The sequence below is a fragment of the Sylvia atricapilla genome, chromosome 2 (genome assembly GCF_009819655.1).
Source record: "Sylvia atricapilla isolate bSylAtr1 chromosome 2, bSylAtr1.pri, whole genome shotgun sequence".
In the NCBI taxonomy this organism is placed as follows: domain Eukaryota; kingdom Metazoa; phylum Chordata; class Aves; order Passeriformes; family Sylviidae; genus Sylvia; species Sylvia atricapilla.
The window spans coordinates 26,637,690-26,660,617 of record NC_089141.1 but is presented as its reverse complement, the minus strand read 5'-3'; the positions used below and the strand labels follow the sequence as shown (position 1 = coordinate 26,660,617).

The 22,928-nt window shown below is 51.2% G+C and overlaps 2 protein-coding genes across 2 annotated transcripts; both read left to right on the top strand.

Annotated features, from left to right (window-relative positions):
* The first annotated feature begins 201 nt into the window (after positions 1-201).
* On the top strand, positions 202-11,295 carry P3H3 (prolyl 3-hydroxylase 3). Its single transcript, XM_066341116.1, has 15 exons — positions 202-617; positions 1,219-1,371; positions 2,074-2,260; positions 2,388-2,519; positions 3,379-3,512; positions 3,795-3,884; positions 4,208-4,260; positions 4,440-4,498; positions 5,659-5,783; positions 5,908-6,003; positions 6,947-7,097; positions 7,266-7,383; positions 9,734-9,809; positions 10,209-10,349; positions 10,602-11,295. The coding sequence occupies exons 1-15, from the start codon at positions 207-209 to the stop codon at positions 10,812-10,814; spliced, it is 2,139 nt and encodes a 712-aa protein (XP_066197213.1). The 5' UTR covers positions 202-206; the 3' UTR covers positions 10,815-11,295.
* Positions 11,296-12,844: 1,549 nt separating this feature from the next.
* GNB3 (G protein subunit beta 3) lies at positions 12,845-22,644 on the top strand. The gene is made up of 10 exons (XM_066341117.1): positions 12,845-13,070; positions 17,596-17,697; positions 18,236-18,274; positions 18,423-18,529; positions 18,641-18,704; positions 18,819-18,981; positions 19,089-19,155; positions 20,058-20,259; positions 21,351-21,567; positions 22,375-22,644. Exons 2-10 carry the CDS (start codon positions 17,641-17,643, stop codon positions 22,479-22,481), a joined length of 1,023 nt encoding a protein of 340 aa, XP_066197214.1. The 5' UTR covers positions 12,845-13,070; positions 17,596-17,640; the 3' UTR covers positions 22,482-22,644.
* The last annotated feature ends 284 nt before the right edge of the window (positions 22,645-22,928 follow it).

Below are 22,928 nucleotides of genomic sequence, written 5' to 3'. Positions count from 1 at the left end.
GCCACATCGGGCCCAGGGCAGCAGCACCGGCACCCCCGAGGAGGCGGCGGCTCTCGGTCCGCGCAGCGGGACCCGGGCCGAGCCCGCCCGCCCACCGCGGCCCCGGACCGGCGCCGCCCCCGGGGTGGGCCGAGCCCGGGGCCCGCCAGGACGCCCGCCCGCCCCGGACCCCTTCTCCTCTTCCTCCGCCTTCTCCTCCCGGAGCCATGGCCTCGCTGCTGTGCCTCAGCCTCCTCGCCGCCGCCGCGGCCGCCACGTCGCCGGGCCGGCTGCTGCCGTTCGACCTGCTGTACGCCGACGGGGTGCGGGCGTACCTGGCGCGGGACTGGCCGCGGGCGGCCGAGCTGCTGCAGCGCGCCCTGCACAGCTACGCGGGGCTGCGGGCGGCCCGCCGCGCCTGCCGCGCCGCCTGCGCCCGGGAGGAGCCCTTCCCCGGCGGGCCCGGGCGCTGGGAGGCCGCGCTGCTCGGGCCGGTGCTGCAGCGCGCCGGCTGCCTGCAGCGCTGCCTGGGGCGGCGGCTGCGCCCCGCGCCCTCCGCGCACCGCGCCAGCCGCGCCGTGCGCCGCGACTTCGAGCGCAGGGAGCCCTACAACTACCTCCAAGTGGCCTTCTTCCAGGTGGGCACCGGCCCCCGGGGGCGGGCTCGCCCCGGAGGGGTGGGAGTTGCCGCCTCCGGGGGTGTTGTCGTGCAGGGCAGGGGGCCGGCGTGGCACGGCTCTCCTGGAGGGTCGCCGGGCAGCCGAGGGGGTGAGCGCCTTTCCCTGAGCCTCGAGAAGAGACAGCCGAGAGGGAACCTCATTGATGCGCATAAATATCTGCAAGGGTGTTGCCAAGGGAATGGAGCCAGGTTCTTCTCACTGGTGCCAGCCACCACAAGAGGCAACAGGCAGAAACTGATGCGCAGGAAGTGCCACCTTTAGGTGGAATATTAGGAAGGACTTTACTATGCGGGTGACCAGGCACTGGAACAGATTGCCCAGAGCAGTTGTGGAATCTCCCTCACCGGAGACATTCCAAAGCCATCTGGATGCAATCTGGTGCCATGTGCTGTAGGACGGCCCTGCTTGTGCAGGGAGGTTGGAGCAGATGACCCTCTGTGGTCTCTTCCTATCTGACCTATTCTGTAATTCCATGATTCTGTGAACCCGGGAAGCTGCTGGGGTGAGAACAGTAGAGAGCTGCAGGAGCATGACAGGCACTGCTGCCTTTTCTCTGCAGCTCAAGAAGCTGGATCAGGCCGTGTCTGCAGCACACACCTTCTTCGTCGCTAATCCCCAGCACCTCCAAATGCGGGAGGACATCGAGAAGTACCGGCGTATGTCAGGGGTGAAGGCAGACAGCTTCCAGGACCTGGAGGCCACGCCACACTGGGTGAGGGCTCAGTGCAGAGCCACGCATGTGCAGCTCTTATTCCACCCTAGGGAGCGGTCTGGGACCCTGATCTGTTCTCACACAAAGGCCATGGCTTGAGACAGGGCCCCCGTACTCAAAATCATAGATTTAGCCTAGAAGGGGTCTTTAACGATCACCTAATCCAAGCTCCCTGCCATAGGCAAGGACACCTTCTACTAGATCAGGTTGCTCAAAGCCCCCATCCAACCTGGCCTGGGGCATTTCGAGGAATGGGACATCCACAGCTTCTCTGGACAGCCTGCTTCAGTGTCTCACTACCATCATCATAAAAGTATCTTATCTCCAATCCAACAAATATTTTTAATAACAAAAATTTACGTCAAAATGCTTTTTCATTTCAATACCATTACTCCTTGTTCTGTCACTACAGGCCTTGGTCAAAAGCCTTGCTCAGATCCCTTTGTGTCTGAGAGGCTGCAGGAAGATCTCCCTGCAGCCTTCTCTTCAGGGTGAGGACAAGCCCACTGCAAGTGTGACAGAGAGACTTTTTGATGACAGTTATTTGGCTTAAGTGTAGGATTTGCTGTCACTGTGTGGTTGACTGTGCATGAGCAGGCAGGCCCCTGTATGTCAGCACCACCCTGTGAGCGACTCAGAAGTCTCAGGGCATCATTTGATGTCACGCACACTGATGAAGGGACCTGGATCTGTCCTTCACAGGAGGCATATGAGACTGGTGTGCAGCACTATGATGCAGATGAGTACCTGCAGGCCGTGGCCAGGCTGGAGGAGTCACTCTCAGAGGCGCTGTCCGCACTGGAAGAGTGTCGTGCCCTGTGTGAAGGACCTTGGGAGGACGAGGACGAGGAGGAGAAAATGCAACCTGGCCTGTATGAAGCCATTGCAGGTAGTGTTAGAGGCACAGAGGATTGGGCAGGAGTGCTGTGCTCCCCGCACTGGGCACATCCCACCTCTCAGCACTCCTGTCTGGGAGGAGTGTGGGCTACTGCCTTTCTCGTTCCTCTCTCTTGCAGCCCATTATATTCAGGTTTTGAAGTGCAGGCAGCAGTGCGTCCTGGAAATTGCCACAAAACCGGGGAGAATTTCTGCCACAGAAGATTTCATACCCTCTCATCTTGATTTACTGCAGTTTGCCTACAGCCAGGGTGAGCAGAGCCACAAACCAGCAGGTTATGCTGTGGCACACCTACACTTGCCCTTTGTCTCTAATCTCGGAGGGCAGCTTGTCTGGGGAAAAGTGGCACACTGACCTGAGCTCTACTTCGGTTTGCCCCCTAACTCTTCCCAGAACCTCTGTTCAAGTCTGTGGCCACCTTGGGAGATGTCCCATGTGGTCTTCTTCAGTCTCATTGCCCAAGTTCTGTGATGGGAGGCTGTTCCCATGTCTTTCCTCCAGCACACTTTTTCAGGACCTTGTTCCAACTATTTGATGAGTGTTTTATACCCTCCTCTTCAGTACATGGCTCCAGACCAGGCTCCCACTTCCTGCCTAGAGGCTGCATCTCCCCTCAGCAGTGGTGTTCCTTCTGAGGCAGCCCTACCTGCCCTCGCTCAATGATGGCCTGTCATGACAGTGGTCATCCTGTCACTCTGTCACTTTCACACATCCCTCAGCCCTTCTTTTGAATGCCCCTGCTCCTGCCCGCACTGCCCCAGCTGTTTCATGTTTTTTCTGTCAGAGCACTGGTATCTCAAAGAAGCTGCTAGACCCTTCATCTTGTCTGTTGCATGAGGAAAGGGGGACCATTTCTCTTTCAAAATATACTTACTTTTAATCTGTTTCTTATAAACCAGCTCCCAGTAAGTGTTAAAAGCATGCCTGTTCTGTACCAGGTTCATTCCCATTGTTGGGTGGAAGTCCTCCTAGGTGGGGGTTGATGTGTACTTGGTGTAAGGCCAGCTGCCAGATCCTGACAGGGACACTGGGTGCTGCTGGCCTGTACACATTCGCTGCTCAAGCCTTTCAGAGACATGAGTGTTTGTTCTCTTCTGTCCCTGCCCAAGTTGGGAACCAGACACTAGCTGCTGAATGTGCTGCTTCCTACTTGCTCTTCTATCCCACGGATGAGCCCATGTTGGAGAAAATGAAACAGTATCGCACAGAGCTGGGAGAGGACAGAGCTGTCACAGCCCGACAGGTAGTCACAACTCCAGGTCTGCCTTTTTTGGCCCTCCCCTGTCCCACAGGACAGGATCACAGTCCAAGAGACAAAAAGGGAAAGGTGTTTCACTGCAGACATGTGCTGAGGCCAGGACTGAAAAACCTGGAGTTTACTTCTGGTCTGTCACAGTCAGTGTCCCTTCAGGACAAAAACAGGCTTTAACTGTGCACAGCAGGGTGATGGGACAGGCTTGTGCCCTGGACAGGGGTGGGATTGTCTTTTTTATGTGGTTGTTTGACAGTCTCTTTGCTTCCTTAGAGTATTCAGCATTATGTGCAGAGATCTTTGATGGAGAAGAAGTTGATTTATTATGCAGTGGAACATCTGGGAGAAACTTTTAATGACCCTGTAAGTAACAGTATCGCCTTAATCTTCCTGCCATGGTTTCACCAATTGTCCACAATCACAGTTGTCAGAATTCACTTTATTAGGCCATGATCCAGAAAGGATCAGATGCTGATGAGAAGGACCCCCAAGTCCTTATGAGGTGGATCCTTGAGGCATTTCTGCTGCTTCAGGACTGAAGTTAATTTGGAAATGCTGCTGTAACCATATGCATTGGCTCCATCTGTCTGTCCTGAGAAGGGGGCTACATTGGTTGGTCTGATATTCACTGGAGAAGCAGTGCAAGGTTTGTTGTGTACTGAAACACCTGTGGTTTTTTCCTACAGGATCTTTGGACTCCAGATGAGCTGATTCCTGAGAACCTAAAGGAGAAATACAGGTAAGATTGGGCATGTCAGCTAGGACTGCAGTAAAAGTAGGGGTGGTACAAGGAATAGTATTACGAAGAGAAATGGGCACAAATGGAACTGAAAGGATGTGAAATACTACTACAGAAGAGGGTTGGGCATAGCTCTGTGTACTGACAGCCCTGGTGTCTGTTTTTCCCTTGCTCCCGAGAGAGGATCAGGAGAAGCAAAAGCAGGAAACTCTGGATGTGGAAGAGAGGGAGAAGAGGGGTGAGTAAAAGAGGTTGAGGGAGATCTTGGATGCAGTCAGCCAGGCTTACTCAGGCTAAGTGCTGTCTTCCATCCTCAGACATTTGAGTGCTAGCTTAGATGCAGACTGACTTGAATGGCTCAGCAAGTCTTCTCACTGTTCTTTTCTTCCTCTTTGATGCATGTGTTATCTTGCAAAATCTCACTGCATACAACTCTGGCATGCAAACTCAAAGGGCACTGTGGCTGGAGAAGCTGGGAACAGCCTGAATGTGTAACAAGCCTGTGGATGAGATCCCTGTTCAGTGTGCCAGGAGTGTCTACACCAAACCTGGTTCAGCTCCACCAGCCCAACTTCAATCAACGTTTTTCTGAAAGGGTCATGAAGGGAGAGACCGGGAAATGGAAACTGGAAGCAGACAATCTAGCTTGGGCAAGTCTTTCCCTGAAAAACAGAACTCCGAAGGGTTCGTGGCTGAATGATACAGACTGCAGTGCAGAGTCCCGGGTTCTTGCTGGTCTCCTATTCTTACACAGGGATACAGAGCCTCTTGAAGGTCTCTGTAGTGGATTCCTTGATTAAAATGACCCCAAGTGGTTCTCTGCTGTGGCACATGTGAGAGCAGAGCCTTCTAAGGTCCTTAGTGCCTTGGCATTCCTCATCATCGAGAAGTCAGAGGAGGTGGGGAAAAAGGCCAAAGATCAAAAAGCTAAATCGTCAGCTAATGTCCAGTGCTTTTCTTTGGGGATGAAAAAAGCAGAAAGATTCACCAGAGATAATTCTGAGATAAGATGCTGATGAAAGATGATTGAAAGGAGGGTTGATGGAGGTGTTTACCTGCTTCTTTTCTCCAGAGCCTCACTCCAGTAGGCTGGACCTGTTCTGCTGCTGCAATCCACAGTGCACTCAAGTTCCCCCAGCTCTCTGCTGCTCTCCCAGCAAGTCCCAAGTCTCTGCTGGCTCCTGAAGCACGTGCTGTAGGCCAGCTTCCTCAGCTGGTGCTCTGGTTCCCCTGAAGCATGTGAGGGGTCTGCGAGGAGCGGGCACTTCTGGGGAACTGTCCTGTCTTCTCAGAGAATGTATAGTGTCTCTCCACTTCCTTATCCAGGCTGGGGGTTGGTGTCTGAGGGATTCTTGCCCAAAGCTTGCTCATGCCTGTCTGTGCTTTGCTTCTCAACAGGTCCTTTGCCTTTTGAGGGTATTGCTGTCACGATGGATTCCCAGCAGATGAATGGGACGCAGAGGGTTGTGTTCGACAGAGTGCTGACAGAGTCTGAGTGTGAGGACCTTCTCCGCCTGACAAAGGTGAGGCCAGGATGCTGTAAGAGCTCCTGTGTGTGTACTTTGCTCTTCAGCAGACTGGGGAGTAGAGTTTCCATGGAGGAGAGGTGACAGCCTAATGCATGTCACCTGTATCCTTGTATTCCAGGCAGCAGGGGAAGCAGGAGATGGATACCGAGCAAGACGGTCACCTCACACCCCACATGAGAGATTTGAAGGGTTAACTGTTTTGAAGGCCATGCAGGTAAAATGCATCTGTGAGTCTGCTGCCTTCTTAATTGTCCAGAAAGAGAGTTTGCCACCTGAGTGTTTTCTTCTCTGAATTGCGCTCTGGGTGCTATTATGGGTGTGCTCCCTCACAACACTTGTGGTCTCCTCTGACCTGCTTCCTCTTCAGTCACATTCAGGGATGTTGTACCTGGAGTGCTTGACAAGTGCTTTCTCTTCTGTGAGGCAGACATGCTTAGTTTAGAGTTGGAGAATAAGTTAATGTAGAAGGAGCCTCTTGAGATCTCTAATCTGACCTCCAGCTTGCAGCATGTCTAACTCCAAAGCTAGATGAAATCCCTCAATTCTTTGCATAGGCAAGGTCTGAACATTTCCAAGGGCAGAGATTCTCCAGCCTCTCTGGGCAACTTTTTTGGTGCTGTACCAGTCCTGTGAGCGTGAAATTTTTCTTCATATCTAGCCAAAATTTCCCTTGCTGCAGCTTTTGTCTGCTGCCTCTTTTCAGTGTGCATCTCTGAGGAGACACTGTCTCCATCTCCTTTGTGACCCCCTTTTGGGTGACAGGAAACTGTGTACTTTGATGTTCCTTTGGCCTTCTCTTCTCCAGACTGAAGAAAGCCAAATCTTTTGGCCTCTTTTTCTGAGTCATGTGCTCCAGCATTCCTGCCATCTTAGCACTCTTCATTCAAGACTCACTTCAGTCTCCTAGTATCTCTTGTGTAGTGGGAGACCCAAAATGGTGCAGCTTTCCTGATGTGCCTTCATGGGCCAAGGAGAAGGAAATAATTGCTGTGCTGTACAGTTGTACTCCTGAGTTATATTTAAATGAGAAAATGTCTTCTTTTCTTGCCCGAGTGACGACAGGGCTTTACAAAGGTCTCTTCTTCTGTACTGTGTACGTGTATCCTCTCTTAGAGTGTCTTTGTAAGTATTGTAACAGACTTGTTTTTCACTTGTAGCTGGCCCAAAATGGGAACGTGGAATGGAGAGACGCCAAATTGCTTCTGCAGGCTAGTGAGAAATCTCGGCAAATCATAGAGTCCTATTTTACTCCTGGAAAGAAACTCCATTTTTCATTCACACACCTTGTGTGTCGCACAGCTATAGATGGTAAAGAACCTTTTATCCTGTTAGTCCTTGTCTCCTAGAGAGTCTCCTCACTCCCAGCCGTGTGCTCTCAGGAGACTATCCTCCCTTTATTCTCATTGTACCCCTTTCTCTCTGCTTTATTCTTTCTCGAAACTGAAAATGCCCATATTCCTTTTTGCATATTTTCAGGGGAACAGGAAGGTCGCATGGATCTTAGTCATCCTGTCCATGCTGATAATTGTCTCTTGGATCCTGAAGGGCAAGAGTGCTGGAAGGAACCTCCTGCCTATGTGTACAGGGACTACAGGTAAGAGCACCTGCATTATATCATGTGAAAATATCCCTGGCCCCATCAGAGGATGAGTTTAGCTTACAGAAACCAGGTGATGGTTGGCTCAAAGCCATCCAGGACTGTAGTTTCAGGCTGAAGGGTGGATCATCAGATTCAGAACGAGGTATGAAACACCTTCCCTAGGCTGGGAAGACCTGCCCTTTTTCCCTCCCTGCTTTGCACAGCCAGCTTTAACAGAGAGCAGAATGAGGCTATGAGTCTGCACAGATTAGAACCATGATATCAAACTGTTATCTTGTGGGTCTACCACAGTGCTACAGTGAGCTGCCAGGCCTCTTGACAAGCTGTTTCTTGTAGTCGTGTTCCATCTTTTACTGAATTCTGTGAACTACAGGAAGAGGATAGTCAGGCTCCTTGTATTCCTTTTGTTTGAGCAGTCAGTGTACTTCAGTGACTATTTTCTCGAGATTCACTGCAAATACTTCGTGTTGGGTTTTTTCCATTCCACATGAGAGTTTATGTTTTTTCTAACCCGTGTCAGGTTGTGTTACTCCTCTGTGGAAGACCCTGAAGTATAGTTTAATGGTTATACCAGTTGTTGCACACTGCAGCCAGATGAGGTCAGTTCACTACAGCTGATTCCTCCTACTTGAGGAATCATCTACTCACCCTGAGCATCCAGAATTTTTACTTGTCTTTTCTTGGAATGGTAGCTGTATCCAGAGCAGAAATCTCTAAGCAGCTATGATGAGGATATGGGACTTAGAGGGCTTCCATTATCATTGATTTGTTTCCCTTTGGATAGCTGTGTTTACTTGGTTGTCAAGTTACCAGATTTTGTCGTGTAACTAGTTAGATCTCTGTCCTTCCTGTGAGAAAGCTGTCCTGTCCCTTCACTGCTCCCTGGGTTCTCTGACTCCACCTGAAAGGATGGTAAAATACCTTCTCGGAATCTATGCCACTGAGCTATTTTTGGGAGTACCCTTGTCCTCTTGCAGCTTGAGTTGTGACTGCTCCACCAGCTCAAGGGCTGAGCTCTTTACAGTGTCCTTTTGAATGAAGTCACTGTGTTCCAAACTTCCAGGATCTTTTCTGTGGATCTGTGCTATAGACATTAATGGTAATATTGAACAGGATTGGACCCAGGGGCCCACGAGTTCCAGTGATGCTGCTCTGGGTGCACAGTGCTCCTTTGGGTGCCAGTGGTGCACTGGTCCCTGTGTGCTGTTCATGCTTGTCTTCACCTTCTCTTTACGTTAGAAATTTCCCCCATGGCACCATTCTGAGTCGTTTTACCAGAGTCCAGACTGCTGAGATTGAGCACGTAGTGTTTCCTTCGAAAATCCACTATTTTTTCAAACGTTGTGTGGGTAGCCCAATCTGGTTTTAGTACCCCCATGTTACATTTTAAGACCGTTTTCCATTTACTTCTTGTCCTCCAATTACCCTTCTCAGAAATGGAGTCTAAAGCAGACTATTGAGGTCAGGATAACACTGTTTATGCTTCAGCCATTATCCCTACCTTCCTGTCCCTTTGGACGTGTGAGAGCTGTCCTTGCTTTTCTCCGCTCATGTCACCACCCTGGCTTCACAGCCTTATTAAAACCCTGTGGCAGAAGAGCTACAACTTCCTGGGTTTCAGGGCTGGTAATCCTCTCACTGCCTTTATGTCCTTAACATTGCTTCAGCAACCACAGTGATGATTTGTATTTCTTCCTCTCAGTCCTGTTAATTAAGAGCCTCTGTTGTTCCTCTGATGTTTTCTATCAGCTTAATTAAATACCAAGAGGAACCTGGGTAGTTTCTGGTCCATTCTGTCACCTATTTGACTGCGGTCTCACCTGGGCTGTGTCACTACTTCTCTTTTTGTATAACTGCAGTAAAGAAGTTTCTTGGTTTAATTTTCTTTTCTACATGCAACAGGCCTCTCTTTGACCATTCTAATTCTAATGTTACTCTGAAATTCCTTGGCTGTTAAGACATGGCTTTCTTTGCTGATCAGTCTCCTCTTCCAGGAGTTGGATTATTCCTAACTTTGAAACATAAACAACAGGTTAGAAACAAGGTCTGTCAAGCCCAGGGCATTGTCAAACAGTGCCACAGATGCATGCTGCAGAGGATTAAGAACAAACCAAAATAAAGCGGGACAAGTGTGTAGAGCTAATTCCCTGGCATACTCTCCCAGCCTCCTGTGGTTTGCAGCTCAGAGACTCCCCTGAGCTAGGCACTGCTGTATTTAACACCCTCAGATGGATTCTCCTGCTAACTGGTCCACTTGCTTTTGACCCTGTGACAAGGAGTGTGGAGAGGCATCTGGGAGGAATAAGCTTCGCCACACATATGTACTCTTTCTTTTTGTCCGCAGTGGCATTCTCTACCTCAATGATGACTTCCAAGGCGGGGGCCTTTTCTTCACTGAGATTGACACTGTGACTGTCACAGTAAGTCTGGGACTGGCCAAAAGAGGGAGAGAGGACTGAAGGTGAGACTTAGTCTGGGCAGGAGGAAACTGGTTGGTTATTGGATCGCACCACTCCAAAAACAACCCAGTGCTGGTGCAGTGGCAGATTCAAATAGGGCCAGCTAAAGGCAAATTGAGGCAAATCTCAGACAGAGGAGAGTTTGACTCTTTCCTCGCTGAGATTTTCTAGGCTTTTCCAGTCTGTGACCTTTGTTATCTCATTGATCGTCTCTGTCCCTCTCCACGGCCTTGCTCACAGACTGGCTGCAGATGCCTAGCAGCTCTCTGCTCTTCCACGTTCCCTGAGACAGTGTCACCTCTGCAGAAGGAGTGTGGAGGGGTCTGCGGGCTTCACGGTCTCCTGTCTCTCTCCTGGCAGGCCGAGGTGCATCCCAAGTGTGGGCGGCTGGTGGCCTTCAGCTCTGGCAAGGAGAACCCCCACGGCGTGTGGGCCGTGAGCCGCGGGAGGCGCTGCGCCATTGCCCTCTGGTACACACACTCCCAGGAGCACGCCGAGCAGGTGAAGGGCCATGCTGAGGAAACAAATACCTCCAAGTGAGATCAAATCCCACTGAGGAACAGCCTTTGGGCTTTCCCCTGGGGCAGGGCCAAGTGCAGCAGCTGGGGGTTGCCCTCTGGCGAGGTGTCTGGTGGAGGAGCCAGCCTGTGACGGGTCCTGCAAAGGGGGAGTGGGCTCTGGAGCGGTTGGGTGAGTGTTTTGTGGAGACCCCAGCAGGGAGGATTCACATCATTTCTGTCTCCGTGGCTGCAGGAACGGGTGAAGGCAGAGGAGCTGATGAAGCAGAGGGCTGTGGAGCAGGACCAGCCTGATGGAGACAAACGTCAGGGAACTGATCACAGCAGCAGATCCTCCTCAGAACCTCGTGCTCCCAGACGTGCAACCAAGCCTGCGGAGCAGAGACAGAAGCCTGGCTTGGACAGGAAGCAGCACCCCGAGGTGCTACGGGCCAGAGATGAGTTCTGAGTGCATGGGGCCCTGTGGACTGTGACACACCATGGCCTGGCAGGTCACAGGAGGACTGGGACCACGGAGGCCTGGAGCAGTGCATTAGTGTGGTAGAGCCGTAGTGATGGGGAGGGGTGCAGCTTTCTTCTCTGTCGTGTCCCAGCAGCTGAAAAACGGGAGAAGGGCACAGTGTGGAAGTCAGTGACACCAGGAACTTGCTTCACTGCCTCACCATGTTTGTCTCACTCGGAAGTAAGAAGACAAGGTCTTCTCGCTGAACTCCTCTGAGTGCCAACCTCTTGGCCATCCAGGGCTAAATCTGAGAGGCGGAGGAGGAGCCTGGAGTCTTTCAGCAAGGGCTGTCTCACATTCAGGAACTCAAAGCCTTGGAATTTCCTAAGCACCTGCAAACTCCAGAACCTTGCAAAGTGACCTGAGACAGGAAAGGTGAGGGGCTGTGAATGTATGTGGAATAAAAGCCAAATGCTGGACACAGATATTGATGGGAGCTTGAGTCTGTATACCAGGGAGATGTGCACACTTGTTTCTGAGTGAAATTTAATTAACAAATGATGGGAGATTGAGCCCTCAGTGAAAGATAACAAAGTATTTGCCCAGATGTCACCTACTTCCAATAAGGGAGAGCAAGAGGGAAAGGCAGCTGTGACGTGGCTAACATGGAAAGGGAGAGGAATGCCTTGAAGAAAAAGCACCGTACACTCACGTTTTCCTGTAGCAAGAGCTCTCTTTTTTTGTTTCCATTTTTTTCCCTTCTCCATGCACTAAATTGTCCCTGAAAGCAGAAGAGAGATTTTGTTTATCATTTTCCACCCTGATAGAAAGACAATCTGCTGTCACTGCCCAGGGGATTAGTGTCCCGAGATGGGATTATATTGTAGCCAAATAGGAATTGAATGGGGTGGATATGGAGTATCTAAAAGAGCAGTGACCCTTTTCCTGGGAAGCATTAGATCAAGAGATCAATCTGTGGTCATGACATACTCAAGCCTTGATGAGTTGTGTGTGGAGACCCCAAGTGCAGTTCAGCTGGAAGAAATCTGTAGAGCCAGGGCCAGTGGTGTAAGAGGCGGGTGAGTGATCCCCTTGTCACTGTTGGCACAGGGCCCCTGCTCCATGGAAAGGGAAGTCCTTCCTCAGTCTGAATCCTGACACTTCTTAACACTCAGGCTTGGGAAACCTGTGTTGGCAACCCTTTTTGCTTCCCATCCTCCCCAGGGTTACAGGAAAAAGTCCGATTGTGTGTATTTCCAATTCCCTCTCCCTGGGCCTGTCACATCCCAGCACCGGCGTGTCCATCCCGATGATTTGTGGGGGCTGCTGGGTGGTTCCTGTTTGATGAGGACATGTTGGGGGGTGAGGGGCCAGTGTCCACATCTCTGGCTTGCCTTGCCCAAGGGTGGCCTGGGTGATTAGACTGATGGCCTCCTGACGTCAGATGAGATCCGTTAAAAGGTATTTATCTCAGGCTTGGGCCAAAGCTGCGGGAGAGATTAAAAGAGATTGAGGCCAAGATAATCCCCCCGCAGCATCCCACTAAAGTGGCTGCCAAAAGGCATGCCACCAAATCTTTTGCCACCCCTGGCCCCTGTGCCCAGTTCTGTTTTCCCCATCCAGAGCTCCATCTGCAGCCGAGAGAGGGTGTGGTGGCCCTGCCATTGGTTTTCCCTTTGCAGGCCCTCTGTGGTGGCATCATCCCTCTTTCCGCCCTGCCTAGGACACAAGTGCCATGCTGTCCCTGGGAAAACAGGAATTCCTGTGACTGTGAGGTACAGCAAGCCCTGCCCTGGTGGCTGGTAATCCTAGGCTGTTCTGGCTAATCTTCACTTTATTAGTTTGTTGCTGATATAAACAGAGGGAGTCAAATCCGCCTGGGATTGTTTCTTTCCCTTCAGGAGCAGTGTGCTACTCTCTCTTTTCACCCCTCCCCATCCACCTGCTTTGCATTACGTCCCAATCCGATTTCCCCAAGTCTCTGGTGTCTGATTTAATTTGCCTGACGCTGCTCCTGGAATCAGCCCTCCCCCAACCCCTCCCGTTCACAGCCTTCCAGCTCCCCATGGGGAGATCAGTCCTGGGAGAGGCTGAGGAGCAGAGAGGGAGCAAGGGACTCGCTGGGTGGACCAACGGGACTGACTGGAGGCTGCAGAGGTATAAGGGACTTCTGGGCAGCGAGGAGCCATTCTCAGCAAGGGAGGCAGGCTGTGAGGGTCCCATCCAGGAGGGACTGCAACCCACCTTGCTCTACAGATCCCGGTAAGGTTGCCGCCTTGCGATGCCTGAGGTCACCTTGGTGAATCTGGCATTTGAGACCCTGAGTTTCTTGGAGTGATTCTGTGGCGAGCCTTTGAGCAAGGGCTCGTCCCATCAGAGGGTGAGGGAGGGTAAGATCATGGAAAGGAGCTGGGGTTAGCACTGAGGTGTCTTTACAGTGATGAGGAATCTTTGCACTGGGATGAGGTTGCTTGTTCTCTGCTGGGCAGGTAAATCTCACCAATTTCCAGACTGGAGTGGGAGGGTAACACTTCCTCTGAGCCACCTGGCACTCACTGCCTGTACGCAGCCCTGCACTCCCAGTGTGCCCTGTGCACACCTCTTTGCAGCTGGCTGCTGTTCTGGGCGGACAAGGAGCCCTCAGAAAGCAAGGAGCAGAGCAGGGTAATTTTACCCTGACCTTTGATCTCCATCACAGGAGAGAGGGATCATCTCTGTATCCGGCTCTGCAAGGAGCCCAGGGTCACCAGGGCGAGCCTGCAAAGCTAGTCAGGGATTACACGGAGACCCAGGGACACTGCCTATTCACACAGAGTCCTTCTTCTTGCACCTTTCCCTTTTCCGTTCACAGCCCTCTCCCAACATTTCACAGAGCGACCACTCCTTCTGCAGTATAGGGGAAGCTATCCAGGAATAGATAATAAGAGGGTTCACCTTGCCTTGTTTTCCCACCCATTACTTGCACCCTTATCCCCACCAGGGAGTGATGATGCAGGTGACTTGGAGGGACAGCTCCCAGGGAGAAAGATGGGCCACCTCCATGGCATCATGCAAGGGATATGGCCACTGCTCTGAAAAGTCAGGGTGTGGCAGCAAAAGGCAGAAGATGGATCATTCCAGATCCCCCTCCATCCGTCTTGCACCACAGCAGAGGCATTTGATCTGCTATGAGCAGACACCAAAGGACTCAGGATGGGTTTGGTTGCCCACAGACAGGAGTGCTGCAGCAAGAAATGTTAGAAAAGGCAGGAGGGGAAAGAACTGTCATGTTGGAGAGCAGAAGAAGTGAAATGTGATTTCCAAAGGCAAGAGCTGTGAAGTGGATGAGCACAGCTGAGGCAGAGCTCAGAACAGGTCCGGCATGGACTGACCAAGCCCACGCTCTGTTTGGCTGTGCCGTGCTTGCTCCTTGGTGGAGGGTGCAGGAGGCAAAACTCTGGAACAGTGCTGGTGCCAAGGTCCTCCTGTCAATAGCTGTGCTGAGAGTGGTGGATTGTTTCTTTCAAAGGTACCTAAAGACTTGGTTTCCTCCACTGCTTAGCATTCACTTGAAAGAGCCCTTACTTCCAGAAAGTACCAAGTGTGCACCATTTAGAAGCCCTTCCCATTAAAACTAGCCTGGGCAACCACTGTGAGCAGCTGTGAGCTGATTGATAGATCCACAAGAAATGTGTATCCCTAAGGTTCTGCTGGTCAAGGCAGGAACATGCCTTGGCCAAACTCCATTTCACTTTCCTCTGTTCTTCCCCCATCCCTAAATTTACATGACTGTAATGAGCTGCTCTTTTGCACACCTGCCCTGGTGCTCCTGGGAGGCAGCTGCACTACGCTGGGGATTGGGTAACTCACTCTCCACAAATTGCTCTGGGACATGATGGACAGGCAAAGATGGAGCTATTATTATCACTCATCTGTGGCTCCTTGTCCTTCTGAGGCTGAGAACAATTCCCAACTTCATTTAGAGTGTTCCCTCAGAGGGATTTAAAGGTTCGGACACAGTCCTGAGCTGCACCTTCTCTATATTTAGCCCTTTTTATCCGTCCTCGATATCCTGCCCCTGCTGTTTGATCTGCCTATGGCTCTGAAAGCCCCTCATCTGGTTGTGCAGCTTTAGAGAGCAGTGAACTGGCATTCCCTTGCTAGTACCAGAGTTGAGAAACTACTGGAGAAGGGAAGAGAGTGGTAAAAAAGCAGGAGCAAGGAAAGGAAGACTGAGATCTGATAGGTATGAGGAGGAGGTGTACAGCCAGCTTCACCTGGAGCAGGAGTTGGAAGGAAGGGAGGAGAGCAAGGTTCCCATCTCTGTGCAGGTTTGGGTGGGCAAAGCCAGAAGTCTACGAAGAAAAATTAGGGCAGGTGGATGGACAGTGAAATAACAGCCTGAAGAACTTGGGAACCAAGCAAAGGAGGTTGGGACAAGAGAGTCAGAAGGAGGTGGGTTACCTAGCAGGACAAGGCAACCCAGTGCTTAGGATTCATGGATCAGTCCTAAGGAACACTGGGGAAGGGCAAAGTGTGGGTCACAATGGTAGGGCTGGCTGCACAGGGTGGCTGGAAGTTCAGATGTGCCACTTGGTGTGCTGTGGGCTGTGACCAGAGCTGGATGAAGTCCTGCAGCTTCACTGTACACTGAGGGGCAAACACCACAGGATAAGGAGGATATGCAGCCTCTGACTGAAAGCTGTAAGGCTTTCCCCAGCATCTCCCCACTCTGGCAGTCAGCCGAGAGGTGGAATGGAATGCCAGCCCTTTCCCAAAGGAGGAGGTGGCTTTCATGGCCAGGGTCACTCAATGAGGTGCAACTGTGCACCCTTGCTGGGAGGAGCCCCTTCATCACTGCTCTGTTGGAATGAGAGAATAAAAACCATTGGGATGGGCCCAGCTCAGGAGCTGGTCTGTTCCTATCCTTTGGTGTAGCTGAGGCTGGCAGCCCCAGGCCATGGCACATTCCTCTGGGCCCTGAGAGTGCCGCCCCGGGTTGCCCTTCTGCTCCCTCACCATTTGCTGGGGCTGGCAGCCCCATCCAGTGCATGGGCAGTGAGCAGGGGGGGAGTCAGCAGTGCTGTGGCTCTGTCCAGCCTTGCAGGCAGCAGGCACAAGTCTCTGTCTACAAAGTATATGCTGCAATAGCTTTCTGCTGGGACAGCCTCTCAGGAGCTAGGGGAAACCTGTATCTCATTCTCTTTCCTACGCTGAAAGCCATGCCTCAGGAATCATTGAACAAGCAAAAACCCACTGTGCCTGGGGCATCAAAGGAAAGCCATGGTGACATTCGAGGCAAGGAGCTCTTAAAGGAAACTCGAAGTGTTCTGTCAAGCAGCAAACGAAGGCTGGATTTGGGAACTGTCTGGATGTGCTTGCCCACAGCAAGAGAACAAGACTGGCGTGGAAAGACCCAAAGCCTCCCTGACCAGAGGAAATGAGGCCTTCAGGCAACAGGGATGGAAGTCATGTGACACACAGGGACTAGGAGAAATTCTGCAGATGCTGCTGGAACACTTCTTGAGCAACACCTGGAGCACATCTGGACACACATCTATCCAGGTGAAATGTTGGAGCAATTAAAAGATCATGTTTGTCTACAAAAGTGGGAGATGCTAGAATCACTGGTGAAGATTTAAGTGCACATAACAAGAAAGAGAGAACAAAACAGAGATGTTGTACAACAATACTATGCACCTGCATGTTGAATATGGATTACAGTTCTGGTTCCCTGCTCTCCCTGCAAAAACATATAATCTCTGCTCTGTAAATAACTGAAAAAAATCTCAAAAAACAACAGAGATAATAGGACGTAACAGCTTATGACCAGGTTTGCTCTGCAGTCTGGAAAATGGCTGGATATGACAAAGATGTATAGAATACCAAGTGATGCAGAGGTGGATAGAGACCAGTTATTTGCTCATTCTTCTGACTCAAAATATAGCTACTGTCAAGTGGAACTAGTGCGACCAGGAAGTGACAGAAGCAGGAACTTCTTTGCAGAGTCTGCCACCCAGCTGTGAAAGTCATCTCTATGGGGTACACTGAGGAGGCTGTACCTGGCATGGGCACAAAGATGGTGTGGACAAATGCACAGAACAAAAGTCCATCAAGGACTTGTATACAGTAATGCTGCTCTAGCTTTGGCTGTCAGTGAAAAGCTGGGGCTGGACAAGTAGGAGATGTTCCCCTATCGACTTATGTTATTCTTAGATCCTTCCCCAAGCATCCTCCTTTCCTTTTATTCTATTTTGGTTTGGTTTGGTTTTTTGTTTGGTTGGTTGATTGGTTTGGTTTTGGTTTTTTTTTCCATATGTGAAACTGGAAGGAAACCCTGAGAGAGCTCCTCGACAGCCCCATAGATTTCCAGGGTGGTTAGAGAGTTGGTGGGTCCTGCCTGGTGAGACTTTGCTTAGGACAAACAGTAGGAAATAGCCAGTGGGCTCCCCCCATCAAGTTTCTTTCTCCTGGAGCTGAGATGGAGAGCTTGGCGATGAACAGGGAGAAGCTGATGAAGCTTGGGATGGAGAAGATAAAAATGAACAGACAAGTGGTACCAGAACCTCAGCAAGGGGTCCTGGAGTTCTTTAGCTTCTGCACATGTATGTGTAAGCAGGATCCAAGGCAAAATGGACCTTTGACAAGGCCCAGCACAACCTCCCCAAATGCTAAGGGCTGTGGCCAGACACAGCATGATATTACTGAGTATGAGCCAAGAAATGCCCACCAATCCTTTATCAGAGATACCTACATTTCCATAACTGAGCAGTCACATTAGTGTCTCTCCTTTGATTTGTCTCCCCAGAATCCAGGCTGCCCCTCGTGGAGGAGCCACCCCTAGGTCAGGAAGATGGGGGAGATGGAGCAGATGAAGCAGGAGGCTGAGCAGCTGAAGAAGCAGATTGCGGTAATGTTGTCAACAGTCAAGAAACGGCTGAGAGCGTGTCTACCCCCCAGTGCATGCCCAAACTTCCTTCCTCAGCCACAAGCTGGAGTTGGGCTTTCTCCATCTGCATACTTGGAGCCCTCTGCAGTTCTCCACAGCCCTTTAAATGCTAATGGAGATCTTCACACCATGGTGGGGGAAAGAGTGGCAGGGGAAGGGAGAGAAGAGGGGACAGGGGTCCCAAGAGTGTAGTGAATCCCCAGGATCTCCTCTGTCTGTCATCCAGCTGGTGTTCTGTCAGGTGGGAGGGTCTGTGGAAAGGGTGTAGCACAGTCAAATGGATGCTGAGCAAATTTTGGCTCCCCTTCCTCACATTTGACTGGTGTCAAGGTGCCCTAATCATCAGACAAAGATCCCCCTGTGCTGGCGCCACAATCCAAACAGACCAAAGCCACAGTTCCTACTTCTAGTAGCCCTCAGACTACTACCCCAATTTTACTTGTCATTTCCTTCCCTGCATATTTTAAATCTGTGTCATCTGTTCTTGTCTCCTCTCCAGGATGCCCGGAAAGCCTGTGCAGACACAACGCTTGCTCAGGTAAGGGTCAGAGCTGACTGGGCAAGGTAGCACCACTCTGAGGAGGTTTTATCCAGTAAGGAAGGAGTTAAGAGGCAGAGATGTGGAAAGCAGTAAAGCTTCTGGTAGTCTGAGATAGATTCTTTCTCTCCCACCTCCCTTTGTTCAGATTGTGTCCGGAATGGAGGTTGTTGGGCGCATCCAGATGCGGACCCGGAGGACCCTGAGGGGACACCTGGCCAAGATCTACGCCTTGCACTGGTCTACAGACTCCAAGTGAGAGCGCTGCTGCTGATCTGCTGGGTGCAGGACAGCACAGGGGTGTGATGGGCAGGAAGGCTCTGATGGGAAGAAAGCCACTAACATGATGTTGTTCCTTTCTCACAGACTTATGGTCAGTGCCTCACAAGATGGGAAACTGATTGTGTGGGACACATACACAACTAACAAGGTAGGAGTCAGGTGGCTGAAAACTGGGATGCTGGAGTGGGTCCCCTTGAGGCTGAAGCCCTTGACCTGTTCTCTCTACTGTGAAGAGTCCTGACACAGTTTCTGGTCCTCCCAGGTTCATGCCATCCCTTTGCGTTCCTCCTGGGTCATGACCTGTGCCTATGCCCCTTCTGGCAATTTTGTGGCCTGTGGAGGCCTTGACAACATGTGCTCCATCTACAGCCTCAAGTCTCGTGAAGGCAACGTCAAAGTGAGCAGGGAGCTCTCAGCCCATACAGGTGTGTGTGCTGCCTGCCTGCAGCTGGGTGCCTCCTGCTTCCAAACTTCACTCTTCACCCTTCTGTCTCTGCCTTTTTTCTCATATTTGCTTGTTCCTGCTTCCCAGGATACCTCTCCTGCTGCCGATTTCTTGATGACAACAATATTGTGACTAGCTCTGGAGATACCACATGGTGAGTGCTCTCTCCCGCATCCTAGTGACGTGACCTCTGCTCTTAACACACCAACAAGTGCAGTCCTTCCGTTCTTCAGCACTCCACTATCTAAGGAAGAATTGCTCCTACATGGAAGCCCATATGGAGCACCTTAGGAAGCTTGATTCATTCTCCTTCCCTTGGCAGAGCAGATGCTTCTTTTCCCAGCTGAGGCCAGGTCAAGCACTAGGGATCATGTCAACATGATCTCACAATGAACAGTGTCATTTATACCAGGACAGAAAATGTTTTAATTTTGTGTGGAGCACTCATATGTTCTCCACTTCTCAAGTCTTGTCCTCTGTGCAAGGGACACTGCAGAGGCAGTGCCTGGATCTTTTCATTCCTGGTTCTCAGAGCTTGCTGTGCTGTGACTCAGAACAGTCCTGAATCTTTATTCACCCCACCCCATCCCAATACCTGCTTTGGAAGAATCTCTTGACCAAGGATGAGTGTCATTTCTGTCAGAGATCAGGGTTACACAGGGTTTGTTTGCCTGCCTGTGGTGTGGCATCCCACTGAACAAGAGCTTTGCATCTTACAAGCGTGGACACAGAAGACCTTTTTCAGCTGTTTGCTATGTTTTGCTGTTTGTGTCCCTCTTACTGTCTCTCAGTGTTCCCTTCAGCTGTTACACTTACGGGAATATGCCATACCTCACACCCCCCCAGCCTTAGTCTAACTCTGCTTTGGCAAAAGCATTGCCAACAACAGCTGTGAAGATATCTCCTGTTGTATACAGCTGACTCCAGGGATGCTCTCACCCATTTTCCCATGCTGTAGAGATGGCTTACCTCCTTTTGTTTGCGAGTGGGACAGCTTTTCAGCCTGGCTGTAGGTCTGCTCTGCCCTGAGCTGTTCTCTCTTCTCCCCTCCTGCAGCGCACTTTGGGACATCGAGACAGGGCAGCAGAAGACTGTGTTCATTGGTCACACTGGAGACTGCATGAGCTTGGCTGTCTCCCCTGACTTCAAACTCTTCATCTCTGGGGCTTGTGATGCTACTGCCAAACTGTGGGACGTGCGGGAGGGCTCCTGCCGTCAGACCTTCTCGGGGCACGAGTCCGACATCAATGCCATCTCTGTATGTATGCTGTCTGCACAGGGCTAGGGAGGAATGTGGGGGCTGGGGCAAGGTTGGTAGAAGCTGTCACAGTCATAAGGGTAACAAGGGCCTTAGATCTTGGCCCCATGATCCAGCCTGAAGCAGAGAGTGCCCAAGATCACTGAAGTTTGTGGGAGGGGTCTTCCCATGCACCAAAGCATCCAAGCCTTGGGCAGGCAGCACACCATGGTCTCTGGAGCTGAGCACCCTGACACAGGTGCTGGTCCAGCTCTGCTCACGGCAGCTGTTGGGAACTGTGGTTCAGGCACAAGGTTCAGGCTTCCTGGCACAAGACACAAGTGAGGCAGCAGGAATTCCTAACTCAGCTGAGGTCAGCTCCAGACAGAAGAGGTGGGGTGGGGACTTGGGATCACCCGGAATCTTCTGAAGATTAAATTTTCATGGCAGGTAGCTCAGACATTTGGGAGGAAGCACCTCCCTCAGAGCTGCAGAGATGGCAGGACAAGAAACGTGCCAGACTAATCCTTGTAGCTAACCAAATGAGCCTGCTAGCTTCCTGCAGTCTGCTGCTCAAACCATCCTCCACGGACATCAATTAGTAAAACCTTTTTCAGTTGTCCCATGGCTACCTTGCCAGCCACATGGTTTTCTGTCATACCTGCTCCTGAGGAACCCTTTATTTACTCCTCAGAGCACAACCACAGAAAACAAGCTTGTATGAGAAGGCTGGCATATGAGGATCAGAGAAAGAAAGGCTCTGGTAGCCAGAATTATGTTAGACCTCAGCTGGGGGATAATGGGTGGACACTTGTCAAGGCCAAATCTAACAGCTGGAGTTAAAATAATCCTTCCTCAAGCACTGAGATATCTTGCAACAGCTCTAGCCCCTTAGGCCATTTGTTTTCTTGGAGTGGAAGGGGGTTATTAGGCCTTATGAGAAGTATCAGTCTCCCCCTTCATCAGACTCAAACTTTATGATCCAGTGTCTGGTCCCACCAGGTTTTCCTGCCTCTGTTGCTCCCCGGTGGTTAGCAGGGGGGTGACAAGTTGAGGAATTCCAACGGGATCAGAGGAAAACCTCATTCAGGCATGGTTTGTGCCCTCCCCAGTTCTTCCCCAACGGAGAAGCCATCTGCACGGGCTCCGACGATGCCACCTGCCGCCTGTTTGACCTGCGGGCGGACCAGGAGCTCATCGTGTACTCCCACGAGACCATCATCTGCGGGATCACCTCCATCGCCCTCTCCCGCAGCGGGAGGCTCCTCTTTGCTGGGTATGATGACTTCAACTGCAACATCTGGGACTCCCTGAAAGCAGAGCGTGTGGGTGAGTGCCTCCTTGAGGTCCCCCTTTCGCTCCCTGCCAGGCCTCTTGTTACCTATCCTTATCACCTTAGGGATAACAAGGCACTTTTTTTTCCTACACAGAAGACGTTCTATACTGACTGAAACCCAACAAAGCTCCCTCGCACTTAGGGAGCACACAAGAACTAGGACAACTCTCACTGGGGTAGAAGAGTTATTGGTTTTTAATATTAAGGAAGTCAAGCCTTTAAACAACATTGTTTCAAGGGGGACAAGAAGGTTCCTATTAGCTGAAACTGCTCACAACCACCAATAGAATATCCTACATTCTCCTAGTCTGCCGTTTGCCAGTTCCAGGTACTCACAGTGCCACTTGGTGGCCAGGCACCAAGCCAAGTGCGCACCTGGGCTTCCATCCAACATCTTTGGGTACTCTGTGATGCTCATACACAGAACACACGGCATTTTTTTCTTTCACATGTGGCTCCTACCCTCTGAAAAGTTATGAAACGCAGCCCACAAGCAGCATTGCTGCTTCTCAGCCTTATCAAGGACCCCATCCCATCTTAGTTTTACCAACACTCCAGCGTGAAAGCAGTTGTGTGAGGATTCAGCTGGCCATACCTTCCCAAAAACCCTTTGACCAGGCCTTGTGGGTGGTGGTTGTATGCACACACAAAAGTTCCTCTGCGCTTTTGTTCCGTGTGCTGACTGTGAGAGGTTGTGCGGGAACAGGCAGGACCTGTGATGTATGTCCTCAGCAGGGCCAACCCCATCACCTCTCACAGGCCCCCCTTCACTCCCTGACATCTCTTCTTTCCCACCACAGGAATCCTTTCTGGCCACGACAACAGAGTGAGCTGCCTGGGGGTGACGGCGGATGGCATGGCTGTTGCCACTGGCTCCTGGGACAGTTTCCTCAAGATTTGGAACTGAGGACGCCAGCAGAGAGGGGAAGAGCAGCAGAAGCACGGCCCATGCAAAACAGCATCATCAGATGAGCACAACAAAAACGCCCACCTACCAGTCCCACTTGTCTCTAGACACAGGTCACTTGTAGGAGCCTCCCAGAGTGAAAGGGAAAGGAGATCAGGGGGGAGAAGCACATGCACTGGCTCTTCTCTCCACCTCTAAACAGCCCCAGCAGTTTCCAGCCTTCTGCAGGCTTGAAGACCTGTTCTTTATGTCTCAGGACTTTGCAGTACAATTCAGACACCCTGCACATTCCTTCAAACACTGCTACCCATCCTCTTCCTTCAGAGGACCCCTCATGCAACACCCACCCCAGACTAAGCTTTCTCCCTGCTTTAAGTCTGCCTAATTCCTCTGTGCAGCTGTCCTGTATCCATGCAGACAGCCCCAGAGACACAATGGGTTTGAGAT

Bases quoted from the DNA above. Each gene is read 5' to 3' on its own strand.
- P3H3 (XM_066341116.1), top strand. From the start codon at position 207: ATGGCCTCGCTGCTGTGCCTCAGCCTCCTCGCCGCCGCCGCGGCCGCC. The intron at 5,784-5,907 runs GTGAGGCCAGGA...CTTGTATTCCAG, and splicing joins ACCTTCTCCGCCTGACAAAG to GCAGCAGGGGAAGCAGGAGA. The intron at 7,098-7,265 runs GTAAAGAACCTT...GCATATTTTCAG, and splicing joins GTGTCGCACAGCTATAGATG to GGGAACAGGAAGGTCGCATG.
- GNB3 (XM_066341117.1), top strand. From the start codon at position 17,641: ATGGGGGAGATGGAGCAGATGAAGCAGGAGGCTGAGCAGCTGAAGAAG. The intron at 17,698-18,235 runs GTAATGTTGTCA...TCTCCTCTCCAG, and splicing joins AGCTGAAGAAGCAGATTGCG to GATGCCCGGAAAGCCTGTGC. The intron at 18,982-19,088 runs GTGTGTGTGCTG...CCTGCTTCCCAG, and splicing joins GGAGCTCTCAGCCCATACAG to GATACCTCTCCTGCTGCCGA.